The 24,315-nt window shown below is 38.2% G+C and overlaps 1 protein-coding gene across 1 annotated transcript; it reads left to right on the top strand.

Moving 5' to 3' along the window:
- Nucleotides 1-11,937: 11,937 nt before the first annotated feature.
- LOC111506935 (cathepsin B) lies at nucleotides 11,938-22,099 on the top strand. Its single transcript, XM_023162157.2, has 4 exons — nucleotides 11,938-12,354; nucleotides 15,682-15,885; nucleotides 18,674-18,932; nucleotides 21,607-22,099. Exons 1-4 carry the CDS (start codon nucleotides 12,025-12,027, stop codon nucleotides 21,924-21,926), a joined length of 1,113 nt encoding a protein of 370 aa, XP_023017925.2. The 5' UTR covers nucleotides 11,938-12,024; the 3' UTR covers nucleotides 21,927-22,099.
- Nucleotides 22,100-24,315: the final 2,216 nt, after the last annotated feature.

Raw genomic sequence — 24,315 nt, 5'->3', positions numbered from 1 at the left:
AAATCAGGGCAGTCAACCAGAATATGAATCAATTTATATATGAAGATACAGGCATAATATGTTCTTCTGTTTCTTAAGGATAAGAGGGCCAATGTATTTAGCAACACTCTATTATCAATTCCTTGGGATGGGTAAGCTCCATCCAGTTTGTGAGCCATGTATTTCATAAAGATTATTCGACAAGATTCGAGTTGCTGTATATGCACACTGTATATAGGTGACCAGATTAGGGAGCCATATTCTAGACGACATCGGACATATGCATTAAAAGTCTCTACACGTCCTGAAGATAAGGCCAAGCATTTTTTTGCAGAAGATATGATTTGATTAATTTGTGACGTGAAGCTAAGTTTCTTATCGAATATAATGCCCAGATCTTCAGTTTCAGTGCTTTGTTCTAACGTGATATCATTTATTGCATAGTCAAACTGTATATTGTTGTACTTGAGGGTGTTTTTTGATGTTTTCGTCGGAAACAGCCTCATTGAGGCGTCGACTGCTTACATCGCCCTGGGTGCTCATTTCACCTCATTTCAACTCAGCATACCACTTCTCAACGGTTGATTTTCCTGGTGCATAGTCCGAATAATGTTTTTCAAGCCATGCCTTGGCTTTAACAGCATTTTTTTCGCCAAAAGGCAATGCTTTATTAACGCACGAGATTCCTTTTTATCTATTTTGTTCGACAATACTTGTTTCACTCAAAATGTTCTATCTTACAAATTGATAATCCAACAGCTGTGAAATTTGTACACGTGTCTTTTGAAGGTTAGGGTTAACTGAATGGACTCAATACTAAAAGCCATCTGCATGTCAGCCTACGAAATTTTCAGCCCACCCAGTATTCACTTACTACTCATACTCACCACTTTCTAGATGAACCTGAAATAGCTAATTTTATATAAAAACAAATATTTTGGAAGTAATTAAGATGTAGATAAAGTGTTACATAACTCTGGCTTCGTTTGAACGAGCTCAGTGTGATGAACATGATACCCGACATGTAAATTAGATAATGTGTGTTAGAGCGCTATAACAGGCGTCAGGTAATAAATATTCTAATTATTGATGCACCTGAAAACCTAGGCGGTACGACGGCGTGATTGATGTCTGCCATAAAATATACGTTGAAAACTTGATTGGGAAAGGGGAAACTGTTGATTTTCTTAATCGGATTATAAAATTGACAGACTATTTATTTTGATATTTAGGAATTGGGTCCCCTCTAGTTCTGACGTAAAATGGATCTAAAGAGAAAACTTCTCCCACACCAGATTAAAAAAGTGTCTTTTAATGCGCGTTTCACTAGTCAAATTAGCGAAACACATGTGCGGCTTTGTGAAATACATGGATTTGCTGGTTTTCCCAAAAAAAGGATTATTTAATCGTCATAATACTCATTTTTGGGCTGATGAAAATCTACACCCTACACGTGACCGATATTTCGAAGGAAGTTGGAGTTTTGACGTATATTGTGCCATAACGCACAATTGGATTAAATGTTTGTACATCTATGATGAAAATTAGAATGGTGAAGGATACTGTAACATACTATAAAATGTGAGAGTTGCAGTGAATAATTCATCATTTGAAGATGCGGAAAATGTTTGGCATCAACAGGATAGATCACTGCCTCATAACTTCGGGATCGTAAGCGCATTACTCCGTTAATAATAATACATTTATTTTCCCAAAGATGATAAAAAATAAAGAAATAGTCACTTATTGAATTTCACTAGTTCGGACTTCCATTGTCTACTAAATAAAATGATTTGAAATCCCTGAAACAACTAAAAGAGAATTATAAATGAATAGCTGAAAATGACAATTATATTAAGCAAAATAAACCTGAAATGAGATAATAGTGTAATGAAATACAAGTGAAAATGAAACAATTGAATAAATAAAAATAAAGAAATGAAAACAGAAAATAAAAATAACAAGTGGAGAGATTCCAAGTCACGTTAGTTCACGACGTTTCGATTGTTAGTATCTACAATCGTCTTCGGGTGTTGACTGGACTGATTCCTCCGAGAGATGACTATTTATAGGTCGTTCGAGTACTTTCACTTAACCCCGCTTTCCATTTTCCGCTTCACTGGTTCCGTGGTAGATGACCGTTTTGGCGGGAGTTGGCCATTTTTCGCTTGATGATGGGTTTCCAAATGTTGCGTATTTCTACGCTGGCTTGGCTGAATACGTTATTGGACAATGTTCCTCTCTGTGCAAGATCTCAGCTTGGGACCACTCGATGTTGTGTTGATGGGTCCAAACATGGTCTGCTATTCCTGATTTGCTGGTTTCCCCTCGCTGTGTGTGTTTCTTGTGCTCGGCAATGCGAACATTCAATGGCCTCTTAGTTTCACCAATATAGGATTTTCCGCATTCACAGGGAATACGGTAAATGCAATTCTTGGAATCGCAGTCCGCGTTTGGTGGCATGGTTTTCTTGAGGCTGCTACAGATAGTGTTACCGGATCTGAAGCAGGTTCTGATGTTGTACTTGGAACCAGTTCTTCTTATCCTCTCCGATAATCCTCTGATGTAGGGAAGTGCAAGCACTAGTTGTGACGGCTTCTCTTTCTTGCGAGGCTCCTGCTGTCTTGTAGCCAAAGTATTTTCTACCATCGCTTTGGAGTAGCCATTCCATTGAAGATCATTTTTGATGATGTCCAGTTCCTTCTCGAGACCTTCCTTCGTATTACAGAGCCCAAAAGAGTCTTGATGATTCCTTTTTTAGTCGATTGATGGTGGTTGGATTCGTGGTTCAGATACTGTCCCGTATGAGTGGGTTTTCGGTATACAGATGGCTCAACTTTGGCTAAAAGATAGCAGGAGCCTCGCAAGAAAGAGAAGCCGTCACAACCAGTGCTTGCACTTCCCTACATCAGAGGATTATCGGAGAGGATAAGAAGAATTAATTCCAAGGACAACATCAGAACCTGCTTCAGTTCCGGTAACACTATCCGTATCAGCCTAACGAAAACCAGGCCACCAAACGTGGACTGAGATTCCAAGAATTGCATTTACCGGATACCCTGTGAATGCGGAAAATCCTATATTGAGGAAACTAAGAGGCCATTGAATGTTCGCATTGCCGAGCACAAGAAACACACACAGCGAGGGGAAACCAGCAAATCAGGAATAGCAGACCATGTTTGGACCCATCAACACAACATCGAGTGGTCCCAAGCTGAGATCTTGCACAGAGAGGAATATTGGCTTAGGAGAAAATTCAAGAAAGCCGCATACATGTTGTCCAACAACGTATTTAGCCAAGCCAGCGTAGAAATACGCAACATATAGAAACCCATCATCAAGAGAAAAATGGCCAACTCCCGCCAAAACGGTCATCTCCCACGGAACCAGTGAAGCGGAAAATGGAAAGCGGGGATAAGTGAAAGTACTCGAATGACCTATAAATAGTCATCTCTCGAAAGAATTAGTCCAGTCATCACCCGAAGACGATTGTAAATACTAACAATCGAAACGTCGCGAACTAACGTGACTTGGAATCTCTCCACTTTTTATTTTTATTATCTTTCTTCATTTCTTTATTTATTCAATTGTTCTAGTTTACTATTATCTCATTTCAGGTTTATTTTACCTAATATAATTGTCATTTTCAGCTATTCGTTTTTAATTCTTCTTTTTTAGTTGTTACAGGGATTTCAAATCATTTTATATAGTAGACAATGGAAGTCCGAACTAGTGAAATTCATTATGAAACATTGTCAATCACCTTCAAACAAATAGCCACTTATAATCTAAAGATCTAAAGAATAAAAAATCCATCCAATGTATTGAAAGCGTAGTCCAGTAAATATTTTCTCAAGCAAGTTTTAAAAATAGAAATATTGGCGGAACTAAATATTTCTTTATGCAGTTTATTAAAAATCCTCAGACTCAAATATTCAGAATAATTCGAAGATACAACATATTTACAGTAGGGAATGTGGAAATCAGCGCAATTCCTCGTATTATAACTATGGACTTGTTGGATTCTAGTAAACTTATTTTTATTTGTGTATACGTATACACACATTTTAAAAATCAAAATTCTTGTCATTGTTAAAATACAGGATACTTTGCTTGGGGTATGGCAAATAATTTTAAAAATGCGTTTTTGTGCAATAAATACGTCTGGTGCTCGAGTGGACACACCCCAGAAACATATGCCATATCGTAATCGGGAGGCTACTTGTGCATGTTATAATACGAATAATTGTTCAGGTAACAAAATATTCTTAAGATTTCGGAACATAAAACGTAATGACTTCAATTTTGAGATCAAGTTGGTACAATGTTCTTTCCAGTTTAAACCAGCGTCTATAGTAATTCCAAGAAATTTTACTGATTGCTCAATCAAGATTTCATCAGTTTCTATTGTTACAGTTTCGCATTGTTTTTGGTAGTTGTGGAATCGAATTAAATTTGTCTTATTACTATTGAAATAGAGATACTTCTGATCACACCATGAAATGAGGTTGGCAACCGCAGTTGTACACTTTTGTTCCAAGGTATTTTCACATTTGTCAGAGACAAATATACTGGTGTCATCTGCATATCTAATAAAGCTGGCAGAAGATTCGATATTATCCATGTCATTCGTGTAGAATAAAAATAAAATTGGCCCAGAAACAGAGCCTTGAGAAACGCCTATAGAGATATTTTGATATGCAGATTCAGTGGAAGATATACTAACAAACTGTTTTCTGTGGGTCAAAAAACTTGGTATCCTGTCAAATGAAACTACACAAATACTATATTTGTGGAATTTGAACACAGTCAAATGCCCTCCTGAGATCACAGAAGATCTCAACAGGGCACTCACGTGATTCGATTGCTTTGATCAACTTTTCATAAAATGACAACTCCGCACTCTGAGTTGAGCGTTCTGGCAGGAAACCATGTTGGTTATTTGAGAAGATGCTATGACCTAATGCAAAATTCATAGGTCTTTGGAGATAGGAATATTCAAAAACCTTAGAAAAGCAGAATGTGACAGTAATGAGCCTATAATTTTCAAGATTTGCTGGATTTTGCTTTGCTTTGCTTTTTGTATACTGGGATGACTGCCGATTTTCAATAAAGATAGAAAACATCCACAAGTGAAAGAAAGATTAACCAGATAAGATAGAGGTGACTTCACACCTTCTTCAAAATAAATGATTATTTCATGATAGATGGTTTGCCAATAATAGGCCGTACCTTTGGCCAGCCCGTTTGTTTTCTATGGACTATTATGTATGTGGACATATTGAAAATATTGAATGTGCATATCCTGTCTCAAGTGGGGAGGTAGGTAAGAGAAATTTCACGAACAATCAACACTCCAGATGCGAAAATAGTTTTTATATTTTGAGTGAGAAGACAATGCAATATTTTATGGAACACTCAGAACACACATTTTTTAATTCATTATTCATTCATTTGTAATCCTGTCTTCAATAAAAACCAAATGGCAAATTAATAGCTCCAGTAAACACATTGTTTTACATTTAGGAAATGTTATTCCTACGAGATGATGGATTGAAGTATTTCGATGGATCAATAATATCTTATCATGTATTCTATCAAACTTTTAAATTTTATGAGGGAATTACACGAGAAGCGAATACCTAGTTTCTTTGCGAAAACAAATGAAAATTTCGAGAACTCTTCATTTTTGGTATAGAAATCCTTTATTGGAAACTCCTCTTAGAAATATGCCAGGTATTCAAAAATGTGAGAATATACAGGGTGTAACATTTTAATTGAAAAAGTTAGTACCGACCGGAAGTTATGGAGAAACGCCATTATTTTCATTCGATGAAGCATATTGAAAAGTCTATAATTGACAATTTTCAGGATATGAATCCTATTATTATTTCCCAAAATACTGCTAACTTGCAATAGTCTAACCTTTGGTACGAGGTCTCTTTGTCGTCCATGTTTTCATTTATCCATTTGGTGACAAAAACCTTTACATTATTGAACATATTTTTATTAGCTAACGTCATCAGAGAGCTAGTTACATGAATAATAAAAAAACTTGAAGAAACTTTCAAAAGAATTAGGCATTTAAGCAATTGAACAACTGAGATCAAAGTTATCTCTTCACAAAAAAGTGTAGATCATACATAAAAGATACTTTCAGGTATAAAGTGGCAGAAAAAGTCCTCGCGAAACAACTATTTTCATATAATCATCAGATTTTACAACAAAAAAATGTACTGTCGAAACAACTACTATACTGTGTAGCGTTCCTAATGGATGCTATCTGATTCGATTCCATTACGAGTATTTGGAGTATGAACTGTATTTGAAAAGGCATTTTCGTATAATTTAATGTTCATATGAAAATGGGTATTTTCAAAGTACTTTTTCTTAAGTGTAATTCAACGTTTATACTCGTATGAAAGTATTTAAATAAATAATAAAAATAAAATATTTATTAATCCTTTCAACTGTTGTTAACAATAGATAGGATAAGTCAAAAACAGTGTCATTAAGTTTTAATTGACAAACAGGACGAAACAAGCACAATGATGACTATGTAAAATACACTTCGATATCGTCTCAAAATTGAAAAGTATAATTCAAATTCCTCAACAGTATAGAAACATTCTCTGATAAGGAGTTCCCTAAGTCTATACTTAAAAACCGCCGGGGATCCCGCGTATTTTATTTCGTTCGGAAGACAGTTAAAAAAACGGCAGCCTGCATTGATGGGAGATTTTTTGTAATAGGAGTGTTTGGGCTTGTTCAATTTGATATCATTTTTATTTCTGGTGTTGTAAGAGTGTGAATCACTATTAATGGGAAATGAATGTTTGTTATTGAAAATATATGTTAATAGTTTCATTAAATAAATTGATGTCACCGTGAGGACCCGTTTAGTTTTGAAAACCTGTCTGCATGATTGGCGACTACTAATGTTAAAGATAAGCCTTATGATTCTTTTCTGAGTAACAAAAATTCTTGTTATGTCTGATGCCTGACCCCATACTATAATATTGTAGGAAATTGTGGAATACACAGATGCATAGTAAACCTGTAATAATGAATCTGTGTTCAAAATATTTCTTAGTGTTGCCAAAATATAAAAGCTTTTGTTGATTTTTTTACATACTATTTGTATTTGATCCTCCCATGTTAGGTTACAATCTATGAGCGTTCCTAAGAATTTAGATGAAGTGGAGGTTTCAACAATATTATTATTGACTTCGAAGGTGAAATTAGAAGGTATTCCATGTTTTGTGTGAAACTCAATTATTACTGTCTTACTTTGATTCATTATTAGTGTATTCTGCATACAGTAATCCGCAAAATCTTTCAAAACTGAGTCAGTTTTTTGCTGTAGTCTTTGGCGATCAGTGTCAGACACCACAATAGAGGTGTCATCAGCATACATGAAAACTCTACCGTCCTTTATGTTATGAGCCAAGTCATTGACATAGGTAAGGAAGATCAAGGGACCCATGACACTTCCCTGCGGTGTTCCAAGATCTAAATCGTATTCCTTCGATTTTGTTTCACCGATTCTCACGATGATCTTCCGATCTTCAAGAAAGGACGTTATCCAGTCGTTCACTGGGCCACGTAGACCTAGGTTGTTGATTTTTTCGGAGACGAAATTACGATTAACCGTGTCGAATGCCCGCGTTAGGTCAAACGATATGACAACTACATACTCATTTTTGTCCATCAGATCATTAATGTGTTGGACAAGTTCTGTTATGGCTATTTCGGTAGATAGGCCAGGGCGGAAACCATGCTGGCAATCAGTAAGTATTTTATGCTTTGTGAAGAAATCTGTAATTCTTTTGCAAATGATTTTTTCAATGATTTTGAAAAATTTGCTCAGGAGAGCAATTGGGCGGTAGTTCTCTATGTTGCTCGTATCACCTTTTTTGAATATGGGAATGATGGCAGCCGATTTCAGAACACTAGGAAAAGTGCCTGAATTTACTGATAGGTTCATAATGTCAGCAAGGTATTGTGATATAATACAAGCACACTTTTTTAATATATCAAGCGGGATTTCATCTAATCCAGTGGATTTTTTATTAGTTAAGTTAGCGATAACGTCTTCAACTTCCTCTTTAGTGGCCGATATAGATACAAGAGAATTACTTATGCTGACTTCGATATATTATTTCCGAAATGTTCAGTCATTTTTTTTTTAATAACAGTGGATAGGTAGTTGTTTCGAGGGGTATTTTTTCCAGCTCTATGCATCATGAACATATGTTCGTGAAGAGTTTATTTCAACTGTGTTATTTTAACTGTAGGTTTGCATACGTACGTTTCGTCTACTACTGCGGTAGACATTATTAAAGGCGATGTGTTGTTCCTGTCGTTTCAATCGAAATAACTACTCTGGTTTCACACTATTATTGGTGGGCGTGTCTTGGTTTTCCCTAATTGGATTACCTGACATTGTTTGTGTACCTGTAAGGATAGGTAGCTAGATTTTAATGATGTTCATTACCTCTTCTCTTCCATTGAAATTATTCCTGGGTTTTTCAATTTCTTTTGCCTCTGTATATAGTTAGGTTAGATTTATTGTGGCTCACACCTTTTCACACTCGACCAAATAAACCCAGCTAATCAACAAAGCCGATTAGTTTATATGGTAAGTGGTTTTTCAGGTCAGAGGGTAAGAGTACGGCTCTGCCGAACTCTAGAACCTGATTCGGTCCCCAGCGGGGCAGGCACAAAGTAACTGCTCTGTTGTTTCATCGTTAATGAGGTAGTCGGATTGTCAAGGTGCAAGATTCCCACCCTGATACTCGTTCCCGCGACAACCTTTCCATATGAGGTCAATCATGGCAGAGCCCCGCATTACCATGACAGGGCGTTGCTACGACGAGAGGGCGCCCGGTATCTCGAAGGTTCCGTAAAGACAGCTGATAGGCTCTGTGTCATTCATCCTCTCGACACGGATACACACGTGATTCTGCCATTCCCGTATGCAGCGGGGCTACTCGAAGCAGGCATCCGATGGCCGGTTTGCTCAACCCCCACATCCCAAGCCAATGCACTCGCCAGAAACAGAATGCACAGATGTACAAGATGTACAAGAAAGATGTACAAGGACAGCCAACCCTCCTGCGTGTGTATATACTCCTGGATAGTAATTTTGAGTTTCATCGAGTACTACTGGATTTTCGAATGCGATAACGTGGGTATCTTCTTTGTTGGAGGCATGTTCGGCTGTTGCTTATTTGTCGGTTTCTTCGAGTCGACAATTCCTCTTGTGTTCCGAAAGACGAATACCACACTTCTTTTCGTGGTTCCGAAGTAGACCAACCCGCATCTTCAAAGAATCCAGTATACCCCGGGTGTTACTGAAGGTTCTATGAGGTCTTTAGCTGACCTTAGACTTTGTGGGATTGTCTTTGTTGGCCTAAATATTGGTTTCACATCGTGTTTCCCTCCCTTATTTTTTTCCAATTCGGTCTGCACCATTTTCAACATAGGTAAGTATAGCTTTTTTCTTGACCAGCCTAAGTGGGGTTACTTTGATGTTCTCTCTCCTGTGTCACGTGACCCGCTCGAATTCTCTTTAGATGTACCTACCCATTTCCTTTGAAGACATTTTTCAAGTGATTGAATGTCTCAGGAAGATTTTCAGGTTAACAAATACGTTGTGCTCTTACAAGCAACGTTTTAATCACCCCTCTCTTTTGTTGTGGCTGGTGGTTGATATTTTTGTGTAGGTACCTGCCTGAGTGTTTTGGTTTCCTAAACATTTTGTGGCCCAATGTACCATCTTCACGTCTGTTCACAAGAACATCAAAGAAGGCTACAGTCTCTTTGGTTTCTCATTCCAATGTGAATTGGATTCTTGGGTCGAAAGAGTCTAGATGTGATAGAAATTTGTTCATTGTCTCTTCACTCTCTTGCTATACCACGACTTCCCTCCAGGACCTACCTTCATATCTCTACTCTTTTCGATAAAGTGTCCTGAATATTCAATAGGTGACTTAGTATTTCCTGTCAAAGGCTCTAATAGGGTTGTCAAGTATTTGGCCAGCTCTGTATCTGTAGAGTAGGGAGGGTGAGTGTAGACCCACAGCACTTAGGCCACATGTGACCCATTGTACATCTTCCCGAGGAGTTGTCCTCCTAGGTCATCGTCTTACCTGTCCTTTCCAGGAAGGTGGACAGGAGGTCACTAGGAGATATCTTCTTTATATTGGCAAGTGTAGGCCAAGACTCGCGGAACACACACTCTCTTTAGCAATCTTGATGTGTCTCACGATGGCTTCCGCGAAGGTTTTGTAAGATGCAGCTGCATTATTGTCGTTGCGCGGCTTCTTCAACCTTCTTGGGGTTCCCTCCGTGGAGGTGAACACGTGCCTTTATTCAAGGCGGAGCTCTTGGTGCCCGCCGCAGGAAGTGCCCTTGCTGTTGGTGATGGAGTGGGAGAGAAGGAGGGTGCACTTATTGTTGCTCCTCCTGCCTCTTTCTCTATTTTCCTCCTTTTGGCCTCGATGCCGCAAACGCTTACGCATTGGCCTTTGTATTACATCACGAGGTGATCTGCAATGTCCAGCCTCATTCCAAGAGGTAGATTGGAGTGGACATTAATGTTCATCCCCAGCCACCGCCTTAGATTGAGGTGAGCACTTCTGTGCAGCCTCGGGATTGGTTTTTGTTGTTTCTGTTTCTGTGTTTGTTTCATTCATGTGTTTTTCCACGAGTAGCAAGGGAAGAGCTGGTCACCTCTGGCAGAGCTTCGTATTACCAGAGGTAGGCTGATTACAATGAGGTTTCGCCCAGTTCTCCAAGGGGATCCTTCGTGACCGCATATCACCCTGTGGTCATTGAACTGTCGGCACGATTCCTTACACATTAGCTTGGTTAGGCTTTTGGAAAGTTTTAGTTTCCATCCCCCTGCTAAATTCTGCCACTGACCAGGAGTCCGGCTACCCCGTCCGTAAGGTCGCATTGGCTTTCTGGACAGGGCCTCCAGTCCCCTGGCCGTTCCCCTATCCGCCACCTGAAGACGCGCCTGATAGTTAGCCCAACCCACGGGATAGGCCAGAACCTATCGCATTTACGATAGGTCTAAGTGGCACATTATCTTGAAGTAATAATAATAATAAATCGGCTTTATTGATAATACAAAAAAAAACAATACAAAGATACATTTGAAAATGAAAATAGGTTACAGGAGATTCTGGTACTCCTTGGCGAAGTCTAGCTCAAAGCATGACTTCGTCAAGTCTAGTATTTTTGGTAAACCATATAAAAATGGCGAAAAGGCTTCACATTTTCGAATGACCTCTTTCGTGTTCTCTTCAAGACTTGATGAACGGATAAGAAGCTTCGTTTTTCTCAGAATCTCGAAGGTCGGGTCCCGACTGAGTGACGTGCATCTTTTTTTGAACTTAATTGTTTCACCTTTTTCTTTGGAGGCCTCCCACAATTTTTCATATGAAGATGAGGAAGTGAAGAAGCCAAAATCTTTTTTTATCATTAATGCTATATCACTCGTAGTATTGACTATGTCTACGTTGACAATCAGATGAGATAATTTATAGTATTTATCTTTACTATGTTATTTTTCTCATATTAGTGGTAGAAATGCTATTTATCGTACATTCCTGTATTCATTAAAACAGTTACACCTGTATTCACTCGAATGGTATCTTTCCCTTAGAGCATATACTCACATTTTATCCTCTGGGAATCCCACAGTGATCCAATTCGTACAAAAACTTTCAATGAAACTCTGAAAGAGATCGTTTATTTCGTTTATTTGAAACCTAGTTGAAAAATTATTGTTCGAAATTTTTCGATGAATCTTTTACAAAGCCTATTTGAGTCAAAAACTATTTCTCGGACAATATTTTGGAAATTTCTATTTCTGATGTCACCCACTTGAGTTCTTATCAATAATGAAATAATAGTATAGGCTAAGTGATAATGTGATTGTGACTCGATTCCGAGTTACGATCGATCAGTATACCAAAAATTCGTCAAATCGTTATCAAGTGATTTTTGCTAGTGACATTTTCTCCTTTTAAAATGAAATTATCAGTATTCATACTCTTCATTCTGGCAACATACGCTGAAGATATACCAGATCCTCTCTCTGATGAGTTCATCGAACATATAAATAAACTCAACTTATCGTGGAAAGCAGGTAGGAACTTCCACAAATCTGTGAAATTTTCCGATGTTAAACGTCTTCTGGGAGTTTTACCTGGAAAACCTTCTATTCAGCTCAAAACAGTTTATCCAAGCAAGGTTGATAAGAATACAACTGTCCCTGTTAGTTTTGATTCGCGTAAAAAATGGAGTAACTGCGAATCCATAAGGACGATAAGAGATCAAGCCAACTGTGGAGCATGCTGGGTAAGTGGATGGCAGTTTTTATAGGTAGCCCATGCATGGTGACAGTACATGTTATTAACCTTAGTATCGTATTTCAAATTGAATATTTGTACCTTTCATTCGACAGAAAAGTATTATTGACAAAAAATTTGAAGCATAAGTTGGCTCTCCTTTTTTTAATGTGAAGACAATATATTGACACACACACACACATTTTTTCTAAATTATCGTTAATGAGTTACAACATTCAAATGAATGAGCAAGAAGGCCAAATAACGAGTAATAATAACAATAATAATAATGATAATGAAATATATATTACCATCTGCGGCACTCTTACGGTATTGACGAGACACCGGTGTTGCCCTACGCTCCGGGGATATTGAATCCGTAGTGGGGAACGAGAAGTGCCGAATTTATTGGAACTATTCGTTCCCCACCCTCAGGCTCATACAAGCTAATAAGCCTGATGTAGTCCTTCTCGACCACCAGACCAAAACGATATTTGTCGTGGAGTTTTCAGCTCCTGGCGAGACGAATATCGTCAGAAAAGAGGAGGAAAAACGGATAAAATATCGAGATTTTCTCTTCGAACTCCGCAGACTCTATCCAGATCACTCTGTCAAGATGGTCGTTCTGATTGTTGGAGTCCTTGGTGGAATGATGTCTTCTCTACTCTCGAATCTCAAAATCATACCGGCTTGCCGCACTAAGGCAGAAATCTTAGCCGCACAGATGCAGAAGGCTGTCATTCTTGGCTCACTGCGTTTGCTCAGGGCACATGATTCTCGGACCCAATGATCACTTACCCCACGGTGTGGGGAGTGGTCATTGGTTGATTATGCTGGCGCGCCCTCCCGAATGTATCGGGGCTTCGGGGGATAGGGCCTGACCAGCGCACACTACGGTGGAAAAAAAAAAATGAAATATAAACCTCCCCCGACTTCATCAGCTGCTCGGGCAGCTGCCTAAGGAGAAATGCTCCAATTCCTGCTCTCTCATGGTCACGGACCATGCAGAGAAGGGGATCCGAACTTCTGACGACTTTACAGGCTGTATCCAGAACCATTCTGTAATGTAGACACTCCAAACTCATAAGTCCACGGCCTCCCTGTTGTCGGGGGAAGTACAACCGTGGAACGGACGATGCGGGGACTACGGAGAGGATGTGCAGCTCGTAGATGGAAGCATCCTACACCATCTGGATGCCGGAGAGACGTATACTTACCTCGGGGTGAAACAACGCCACTCACAAGAGTTAACAGCAGTAAAAAACTCTCTCCGCGGCAAGTATCAGCACAAACTTCGACAGATCAGGTCATCGAAATTGTCGGGAAAGAACAAAGTTGCTGAAATGAATATGCTTTCCGTCCCTGTCTTACTCTACTCGTTTTGAGTAGTGGAGTGGACTCGCAAGGAGCTGCATCAACTCGACGTAAAGACTCGAGAAATGATGCATCTTTATAGGAGTTTGCATCCCAAATCGTCCGTTCCACGGTTGTACTTCCCCCGACAACAGGGAGGCCGTGGACTTTGAAGTTTGGAGTGTCGACATGATATAATGGTACGGGTTACAGCCTGTAAAGTCGTCAGGAGTTCAGATCCGGACTCTGCATAGTCCGTGACCATGAGATAGCAGGAATTGGAGCATTTCTCTTCAGGCCAGCTGCCCGAGTAGCTGATGAACTCGGTATAGTTTTCGACAATGAACGAGGTTACCACAACTCTGTCACTGAGTTGAAACCCGTTCAGCAAAAAGTTCATATAAAAACCGCCTTGTGTTTCTGACTACTGCAGAAACACAAGGAAACACAATGCATGGAGTCTTCTTCAATAACATTGGAGACCTTGGTTCATCAAAGCGCCTGAATTTTGCTTCACTCAGATCGAGTGGGCTGAAGTAGGGAACTGAGAGGTTCATCATGGCTTACCATGATGGTGTTTTCAACACCCTAGCGTACCGCAGTCGCGTGATGACAGACCACTCTGTCAAGATGGTTACTCTGATTATTGGAGTCTTTGGAGGAATGATGCCCTCTCTACTCTCGAATCTCAAAATCATACTGGCTTGCCGCTTGCCGCACTAAGGCAGAAATCTTAGCAGGACAGATGCAGAAGGCTGTCATTCTTGGCTCACTGCGCTTGCTCAGTGCACATAATTCTCGGACCCAATGACCACCTACCCCAAGGTGTGGGGAGTGGTTGTTGGTTGATAATGCTGGCGCGCCCTCCCGAATGTATCGAGGCTTCGGGGGGTAGGGCCTGACCAGCGGAAACTATGGTTGAAAACAAAATAATAATCATTTTTATTGACTGAAATACAAATTATATAAATACGTAAGAATATGACAATACAAAATATATAGAGAATATAGAGAAAATATTGTCAGTCAAAAGACAGAGGTCAAGTCTAGTCGGCAGAAGAGACTTTTTCTTCCACTCAACCACAAAACGTGCATGTCAAGTAGGTGCACAAAAGAACGTTTACTAATGTGAGATACTGGTGTTGTTATTAGGATCAGTTTTTTTATTAATGCTTCAATTCATTTCTGATGCATGCATTTTGTTCATAATTTCATTCTTAATGTGTTTCTTGAATAAAATTAAAGATGTTTATAACCACGTGGAATCCTATTCATTAGCACAAGTTACATAATAAAAAATGAACCTTTAAAGAGAGGTAACTTGGTGGAGTAAGCGTTGATTTGTATCGGATATTCAGGTAATGTACATCCGATCTGAATATTATTTTATGGTATGAATAAGGAGGATTTTTGCTGGTAATTTTTTTTTCTGAATAAGCAGCAAGTAGCAGCAAATGAAAGTCATCTCGCAAACTGCTCACTACGAGTAAATGTTTTTAACATTTACTCGTAGTGAGTAACGAGTAAATGTTTTTAACATTTACTCGTTTCTTCAATTATTCATCCTGAAGAAAAATATTTCTTCATATTGTTCATTTTATTAATTAATTTTCTGTAATGTTTCAAAATCAAATAGCGATGACCAATTTTCTCCATTTTCACAAATTCATCGAAAACATTCGCCATTAATGACTCCCAAACAGATACTAATCAACGCAGCGTCTTCAAACTTGAAACATATACTACATAGATTGTGAAATTTTCAATACAGTGACATTTCTCAAACAAACCGCCATCTCTAGGTCAGGTCATGTACTTCTGGGACTATCCTAGTATCAAATAAATAGTGAACTATAAACAGTGTGGTCTACAAACCAATCATATTGAAAACAATATTTTTTCAGTTCATAGAAATCAAGGGTTCAGTACTGAAGCCACATATTTGCCTGATTATTCGGTGTAAAAATAATTTTTATCATTACAGGCATTCGCATCCGTTGAGGCAATGTCCGATAGGCTTTGTATTGCTTCTAATCAAACAAAGCAAATTTCTGTATCTGCTGAAGATTTATTGGCTTGTTGCGGGATGAAATGTGGAAAAGGATGCAATGGAGGATTTATTGCTCAAGCTTGGATGTATTGGAATACTGACGGTATAGTCACTGGCGGGAACTACGAGAGATATGACGTGAGTACTAACTATCTGCTGCTGAAACATGAATATTTTTTCAGATCATATGGCCAAAAAAGTTATATGAATCTCATCAAAGCAACTCAGAATCCTCTTCAGATCATTTAGGCCCCAGTACTTCCTGAGCTTCAGGGGTTTAAATCTAAAGCAAATTAACTTCAAACGTTCAAACCAGTCTCGATATACCTACACAGTAAGTTTAATGGACTGACGCCTATCAGAAAACAACTACTCCCCTGTCTAATATCACGAAGGGCGTTGGATTATATCCGACAGGCGTCAGTGCAGGAATCTTCACAGAAAATTTCCTGCATATGCAATTGGCAATACAACTGAAAGAGTCGACCTTCAATTCTGGAACGGTCACACTAGCTTGCACTGATGAGTGGCTAATAAGCCCGAAACCGGTCTGCAAGTGTGCCCGTTCCAGAATTGAAGGTTGACTCTTTCAGTTGTATTGCCCTTTGTATATGCAGGAAATTTTCTGTGAAGATTCCTGCACTGACGCCTGTCGGATATAATTCAACGCCCTTCGTGGTATTAGCCAGGGAAATAGTTGTTTTCTGATAGGCGTCAGTCCATTAAACCCACTGTGATCGAGAAGATCGCTTCTTTCATCAGTCATAGGCAACATGCATAGACTACTATGTGATTAGACAAACACTGAATTGACGGCCTTTCTGCAACACCCCAGTAGTGTGAGGCCTACCGTACTGAATTACTAATTCATTCTCCACCAATCTATCAAGAAGAGAATCTTCAAGACTGTAACTAATCGTGTCTACAGTTTCAGTAATACAAAGAAAAGCCTTGACAAAGAATAATCTGCGTTAGGATGAATTTTTCAAAAAGAAGAAATTGAAGCCGTTGTTAGTTCTTTTGTGTATCGAAAAACCTTCGGAAAGAATTAGGAAAATCAGAACTGATTTGCTTGTAATCTGGTCATATCGATCACAGAACAATCTCCCCAAGTCAGCAAATGCGGCGCTGAAAGTGGGTTTATAATAGTTAAACATGTCTGAATCATCCATTCAAGATTTAAGAGAAGATTTTAAATAAGTTGTGTTTATAATGAATGATGTTGCATACAGTAGACAGTTAGACAGTTTTATCTGTGAGAAATATTTAAAACAACATTCAAACTGAGGTGAACAAACTCTGAAATTGCCTGTCGTGTAGGATGCTACCTATCGAGGTGGAAGTCCTCCTAAATAACGCCTCATCCTTTTGATTCTGTTAACAAACCAAGGACGCTAGGTGGTGCAATTAAGAAGCAACTGATTGCTTCCTCAAGACCAGGATATTTTATGAATCTACCTTGGATTAGAAAAGATCAGTTTGATCTTCCTCTAGAAGATGATCACATGGTGATCGAAACACGTTTCGAAGTGTTGAAATAAGTGTTTGGTGTTGGGAAAAAACTCCAGTGATATTCATTACTACATCAAATGTTCCAAACAGTGCATCACAAGTACTTGGATTGAATTCTTGATCAGCAAAGAGGAAGCGAATTCCTTTCAAGATAGTTAGCAGATGCTAATGCTCAAACGACGGTTCACCCAAACGAAAGGCGGAAAAGCAAAGGGCATTTCTGAATTCAATGTTACGTCTGTTATAATTGACTTGCAGATGCCCGCATATGAAAAAGTTGCTCACCTATTGAATTGTGTGCGGAAAGATTAAAAGAATCCAACCTCATACAAAAGTCAATAAACATTATCTTGGCGTTAGAAGCTCTTGGCTTCTACCGAACTACGTCTTAATTGGTAGCAAATTGCCAAAAACGATTCTCCTCGATGGAAAGACTTAACAGATTGTCTCTGGTCTGAATTCCTGGCCATACTGGCCTGGAAGGCAATGATGCTGCTGACTCCTTTGCAAAGGAGGGTGCTGCAAGCAGCTTCATCAGAACCAGTCATTGGCATCGCTTTAGGCTCTGCCAAACAAACTTTGAACATCTGGATGGCAAAAAAAATTATGGACTTCTGACAGAATCTTCCAGGAATGGCTCACTCCAAGGTGTTTATTCACCCTTCGAAGCTTGATACCAAATAGTTGTTGGACTACAGTAGGGATGAACTACGATGTCTAACAGGTCTTCTTACAGGTCACTGTCATTTGAATCATCTTATACAGAGAGTCGAACTGTCGGAAGATAGTGTGTGTCGCCTCTGTTTGGAAAATGATGAAACAACACTTTGTGACCTGAAATGCCACTTATTATACAAACTAATCGGCTTCGTTAAGGAGCTGGGTTTATTTGGTCATAGAGGATTTTTCAAATGATGGTCCAAAGGTACCGTTCCAGAGCTGCACATTCTGGACTGGATCGCTACGAGTTACCTTAGAAGAGCGTCTTCCGGCTGGTGGGTGCAGTTACTACATGAAAGGACGTCTTCCTGGAAAATATTTATGTTGCCCATCTGCCTAAAGAAGGTAGTCGGAGATTGACCCTTGATTAGGTCTTCACTAGATTATTTATTTTTTCAGTTGAGCACATATTTCGTGTCTGATCTGCCGTCACGAACCGAATTCTTTTTTCAGATTCCAGTAGAGTCCTATTTTTGCCAGCTAACCTGAAAGATCACACATCAAATGGAGTATTTGACTTCGTTGAAGAATTGGGATTATTTGGTCGAATTTGAATATGTGGGAATCATAATGAACCATCGTTGGTCGCAGTGGACCTATTCACTTTTCTATCTACTTTCTATGAAATTTGAACTAAAACTGAATTTAGAAATGTTATATAATCGTTCTCTATAACCTCATGCACAATTTTCAGGGGTGCGTAGCTTATTCAATTGCCCCATGTGAACATAACAAGACAGGAATTTATAAAAATTGTACATACATTGCTGAAACTCCTCAATGCAAACGGCAATGTGATGACATTACCCTCAACTACACGTCTCAGAAAACTTATGGACACAAGCCCTACACTATTATAGGTTATGAAAAAGATATTCAATTGGAGATAATGACGAATGGACCAGTGGCAGCGACTTTAGAAGTTTATTCAGACCTATTTAGCTATAAATCAGGTAAGTTAAAAATATGATGAGACATTTTTTGACGCCAAATTTTCTAAAACAAAAAAAATTTTTTATAAATTATTTTGAACAGTGCAGTAACCTTTGTCTCGATCTATAGAGACCATATTCATGGATTTATCATCATGATGATTTTTCCAGAATTGAATGCGAATTTGTTCTTTCCAATGTGAAAAATCCAAAGATAATATTATATTCAAGAAATCGAGGTATGCTGATTTTTAGGCTACCATATTAGATTGCTCATTTTCAATTCGAAACTGTGTTTTCTTGAAACATTAACATACTTCAATCACATGTAGCGGATGAAGAGAAGGTAATTAACATTACCACTGGCATCTTCCAAAGCTCTTCTTCAGAACTTAAATATTTTATTTGGACGAAACAGGGGTAGTGATGAAGAGTAACAGAACAGAAAATTGGCAAAAAAAACTTTGGTGGAAGGAAATATCGTAATATTGGTTATCAGATTCAATAATTTAGTTGAATCCTTTCATTGCTGACTGTGAACAAAATGTGTACCTTTTCGAAATTTCATTTCGAAATATCTATTTCATCAAATCAAATGTAGCAGTCCAAGTATTTAGAATGTTACATATCACTAAATATCCCGTGATACATTTCGAATACTCATTTCTCAGTTCAGGCCGCCTCAGAAAAATATTTATCAACTGAAATCTTTCATATGAGGTAGGTCGTTGAGAACTATGATTTTTCCTCGCATGCACCTGGTAAAGATCAATGAAAGATCTTGACCTCGATGGAATGAAATAATAAGAACTTTGGAAACTTGATAATTTCTATGACATATTCCAATTTAACCAAATGAAGATTTTCTATAGATTTTCTTGGGACATACATGTTTCTGTTAGAATCCATTCAGCATATAATACCGATATCAGTTAACTATCTGTAGAGTAGGGAGGGTGAGTATAGGCCACATGAGGAGTTGTCCTCCTATGTCATCGTCCATCCTGCCCTTTCCAAGAAGGTGGACAGACCTCTCCTTCATATCGGCAGGTGTAGGCCAAGACTCGCCGAACACACACTCTCTTATTGACGATAACTCCGAACACTCGCATAAGACATGCCTGACAGTTTCATCTTCCTGTTCACACATCCTACATAGAGGTGTGTCCAAAAGCCCCATAATATTGAGGTGTTTCCTTAGTTGACAGTGGCCAGTCAGTAATCCTAATATTACGCATAGGTTTTTCCTGGTAATCGCCAGATATTTCTTCGGCGCCAGCTTTTCAGGGTCGCCAGACTACATCCTTTGATTCCATCCCATCTCTTTAGGGATTGAGCATGGGTGTGACGTTTGGCTAGTTCCGCAATTGTCGAACTTATCAGGCCGTAGGTATCACTGGGTCCTGAAATTCTTAGTCTAGTCGCTTCTTTGGCTAAAGAGTCGGTAATGCGATCACCTTTACTCCTGTTGTGCCAGTCTACCGAGGCTTCCGCTGATTGTTGGTGGCACTTTAGTACTAGCCCTGAGGTAACACGTCTGTTCAAGGCTAATAGAGTTCGTCTATTAACAGTTTAGATTGTTATGTTTTCGCCAGAAATTGCTTTTCTGGTTATTTATTTTGTGCCGATTGAGATACCAGCCTTGGTATCTCATACATATCCCATCATACATATCCCATATCCCATACAAATTGTATTTTGTATGGTTTATTAAACACAAACTCGGGTTCAATTGCATCACTGGCTGCCTGCAGCAGACGTTGCGTAGTAAGCGCTTCTCGCCATAGGCTTATCCTCAATTGACCTATTCCGACATCAACGTTTCGAATTCAATCAAATTCTTCTTCAGGGCTCAAAAAGTATTTTATTCGTATTAGTAATATTACTATCTTGAAAACCATCAAACATATTAGGTACTTATTAAAAAAAACATTGCAACAACCAAATTTCCGAGCAACACCAACACAAAACGCTACCGATATCATTCTCATTGCAGAATACAATGAAGAATGTCGTTGACTATGTAATTTATGCATGTTTGATCGAGAATTCTCCAGATCCATAAAACACATATAAGATTTAAAATAAGATTTCTGTTCGAGCTGGACCTTCGGCTATTCTGCATCTACTATCAAACATTAAATGATCTCTTGACTATCTAATTGCCTTTGGCAGGATTGTTTTTTGTCATGAAATAGCTTATAGAACTTTACAGCGGTCTTACAAGTTATCAAATCTTTCATATTGAGTGTATTCTACAACTTGCGATGGAGAAAATGGAGAAAAAACCCATCATGGTCTTTGAACATATGCAATTTTCAAACTCACTAAATTATTCTCATCATGATATTCTTCATTGAATATCAATATGAGATCTCGAAGATACACAAAATCTTGACCAACACGTTGTGCTCATTACCCAATATTATACTATGCTACATAGTGTTTGGTCGTTTAAAACGTCAACTTTTATTTCAGATTGATTCGGTCGTCACTTGCTGATTATCCATAGTAAGTCCATAAACTACACCTTTTGATCTCCAAATGGAGATTGAATTGGTATAGTTTACGAAAAACGATAAAACATCTACATCGATCTATCAGAATCATAGAAAGTGAAAAAAAAAGCCAAATTACCAGAATGTTGTAAAATTATTCAGTGATGAATATACTTTTATAATAATTTCTATTTCAGGAGTATACCGAAAGTCAAATTACTCCAAGTTCGTAGGATTACATGCTGGTAAAATAATTGGATGGGGAGTTGAAAAAAACGTTTCCTATTGGTTGATTGCAAATTCTTGGAATGAAGATTGGGGTACAAATGGTTTCTTCAAAATAGTACGTGGTGAGGATCACTGTGGAATTGAAAGCACAGTAGTTGCTGGCCTTCCAGATTTCAGAAATAACAATACGGACAGTGGAAATGGCTCATTTGCACCAGACCCGACAAGTAGTGTTTTTCTCATCATATTGTTGACTATTCAATTTTTGTTTTATTCTCTAACAATGTAGTTTTTCAACAAACATGTAATTATATTGCATGTTTTTCTTCTATATTTACGGTGTCCGTAAATGAAACATGTTTTGCAAAAAATTTAAGTTGAATATTCCACAAATGATGTGAAAACGGTATTTTGTCATAATTCATTACAAATGTAATCAAAGAACAATTTATGTCTATGTCTATGTCTATGTCTATGTCTATGAACATTCTCAATAGTGGTTTGGTAAGAAGTTATCTTCACTTTTGGGATTGTCTGAAATTAATGAAATCATATGAATGCTCATGAATTTTTATTTTTATTAAAGAGAAAGTTTTGCATTGGCTTCCTTATCATTTTGTTTTTGTTCCTCCATTTATTTGTTTCCTTTGATTATTTTAACAGAAACATGATGGAATTGGGACCCCTCATTATATTTTATTCAAAAATCTGATTCAATCTATGACTATGAATAGTTGAATCAGAACATCGTATTATGATTTACGTGAAAAGTTCAATCCAAAACAGATATGAATTAGTGAAAATTGGTTTTTGTGAGGCAATACGATTTACATTACTCCTGTATGGTTTGAAAAAAGTTGAGCTGACAGCAATTTATAAACCCCCTTCCTCATCAGTCCATATATGTCCTCAAATGTTGGACACAGTAGAACTTGTTGGGATGCCATTTATGCTTATTAAGAATTCGACAAATTGTTACGTAGGATATACCTATCTCCCTTTCAGTTAACAAGAAAATTGTTTTACATATAGCTATAACATTTAAACATTACATAAGAATATATTGTAAACTAATAGATAAGGCTGATTGTAAAATTAATTCAGGGTGGTATACCTGTATGGGTAGTATACCTGTATGGTATATCTGTATAGCATAAATAGCTTTAGTTTCGCGAAGTTTCCAGTTTTATCTTCCTCTTGAATATTATCACTTGGTGATCGAAACACGTGTCGAGGTGTTAAAAATAACGATTTAGTGTCGAGAAAAAACTCCAGTAATATTCATTACTATACCAAAGGTTCCAAACAGTACATCATAAGAACAAATTAATACATTTCCTCATCTGTGAATTATGTATCTGTGCAACTGTGATTGGTTCAAAGGTGTGGCTACTATTTTTATTTGCGAAAATTAATGGCATTTCTGACTGACTCGTTAAATACAAAATGTCAGCCTACTGATCTGAGAGAAAATTGATCGGATGAAAGAAACGGAATAACATAAGGTACTTTCATTCTACTTTCCTGGACTATTCTACATGGAAACAAATCAGTCCGGCTCGTTCGAACGGGTAATTCAAAGGTTACTCTTCTCAAAATTGCGTTTTAAATTTTAACTCCAACAGAACCGACTTGGCGAGGCCGTATTTCTACCTACTCTAATATTTAGCCTGAACGAAAGGTTTTTATTGCAGGAATAACAGCATAGTCGAAAGTATAAGATCTGTTATTGCTCTGCTCTGTCAACTCGAGAATATTGAACTGGTTCTCAAATACTATAACAGTCTTTCGAATTAGAAATAATTTAGTATATACCAAAAAAGCATTTTGAGAAAACGAAAGATGAATACGAAATCTAGTAAATCATAACGCATGCATTTCCCAAAACGTCAACATCCCAGAGTTACATCATAGGCGAGTATAACAAATTTTTATTTCCAACAGAATGGTTGTCCGAACAATAATTTGCTAGATATCGTAGTTCATCCCTATAGTAGTGCTACAACTGTTTGGTATCAAGCTTCGAAGGGCGAATAAAAGTCTTGGAGTGAGTTAATCTTGAAAGATTCTGTCTGATGAAGCTGCTTGCAGCACTCTCCTTCGCAAGGGAGTCAGCAGCCTCATTGCCTTCCAGACCAGTATGGTCAAGAATCCCGACCAGAGATAATGTGTTGAGTCTTCCTATCGAGTAGAGTCTTTTTAAGTCGTTTTTAGCAATTTGCTATCAATTTAGACGTTGCTCGGTAGGAGCCAATAACTTGCAACACCGCTTGACTGTCCGAGAATATTTTAATTGTGTATGAGGTTGGTTTCTTACAATCTCTCCGCACACAGTTCAATAGCGTAAATTTTCGCTTGAAATACGGTCGCATAGATTGATAGGCAGGTTGATATATCTGTCCTGGGTCTGCGACTGAAAACACCTGCACCAGAACAGGTAGGTGTTTTTGATCCATCTGAGAACCAACAACTATCTACTTTTAATGTTTCCTTTTCCTGGAGGATCCAGTCCTCTCTACTCGGGAACAGTACTTTATAAGGCAGTTCGTAGTTGACAGGTGGAGGCAAGAGGTCAGAGATCATTTTCAGAATGATGTGACTTCCAGTGTCAACCAACAAACTGTTGCACTCAGCAATGAATTGATTTTTGCAATTGGCAATGTGCGCAAGTCTATATG

Source organism: Leptinotarsa decemlineata, unplaced genomic scaffold (assembly GCF_025532065.1).
Source record: "Leptinotarsa decemlineata unplaced genomic scaffold, Ldec_3_MD MMD2_tig00000035_RagTag_RagTag, whole genome shotgun sequence".
Classification (NCBI taxonomy): Eukaryota; Metazoa; Arthropoda; class Insecta; order Coleoptera; family Chrysomelidae; genus Leptinotarsa; species Leptinotarsa decemlineata.
Note: the sequence above shows the minus strand (reverse complement) of the source record. Positions and strands in the feature narration are given on the sequence as shown.

What these genes read in the sequence shown, in the direction of transcription:
- LOC111506935 (XM_023162157.2), top strand. Translation starts at nt 12,025, where the DNA reads ATGAAATTATCAGTATTCATACTCTTCATTCTGGCAACATACGCTGAA. An exon ending in CCAACTGTGGAGCATGCTGG is followed by an intron (nt 12,355 to 15,681) that starts GTAAGTGGATGG and finishes TTATCATTACAG; the next exon opens with GCATTCGCATCCGTTGAGGC. An exon ending in GGAACTACGAGAGATATGAC is followed by an intron (nt 15,886 to 18,673) that starts GTGAGTACTAAC and finishes CACAATTTTCAG; the next exon opens with GGGTGCGTAGCTTATTCAAT.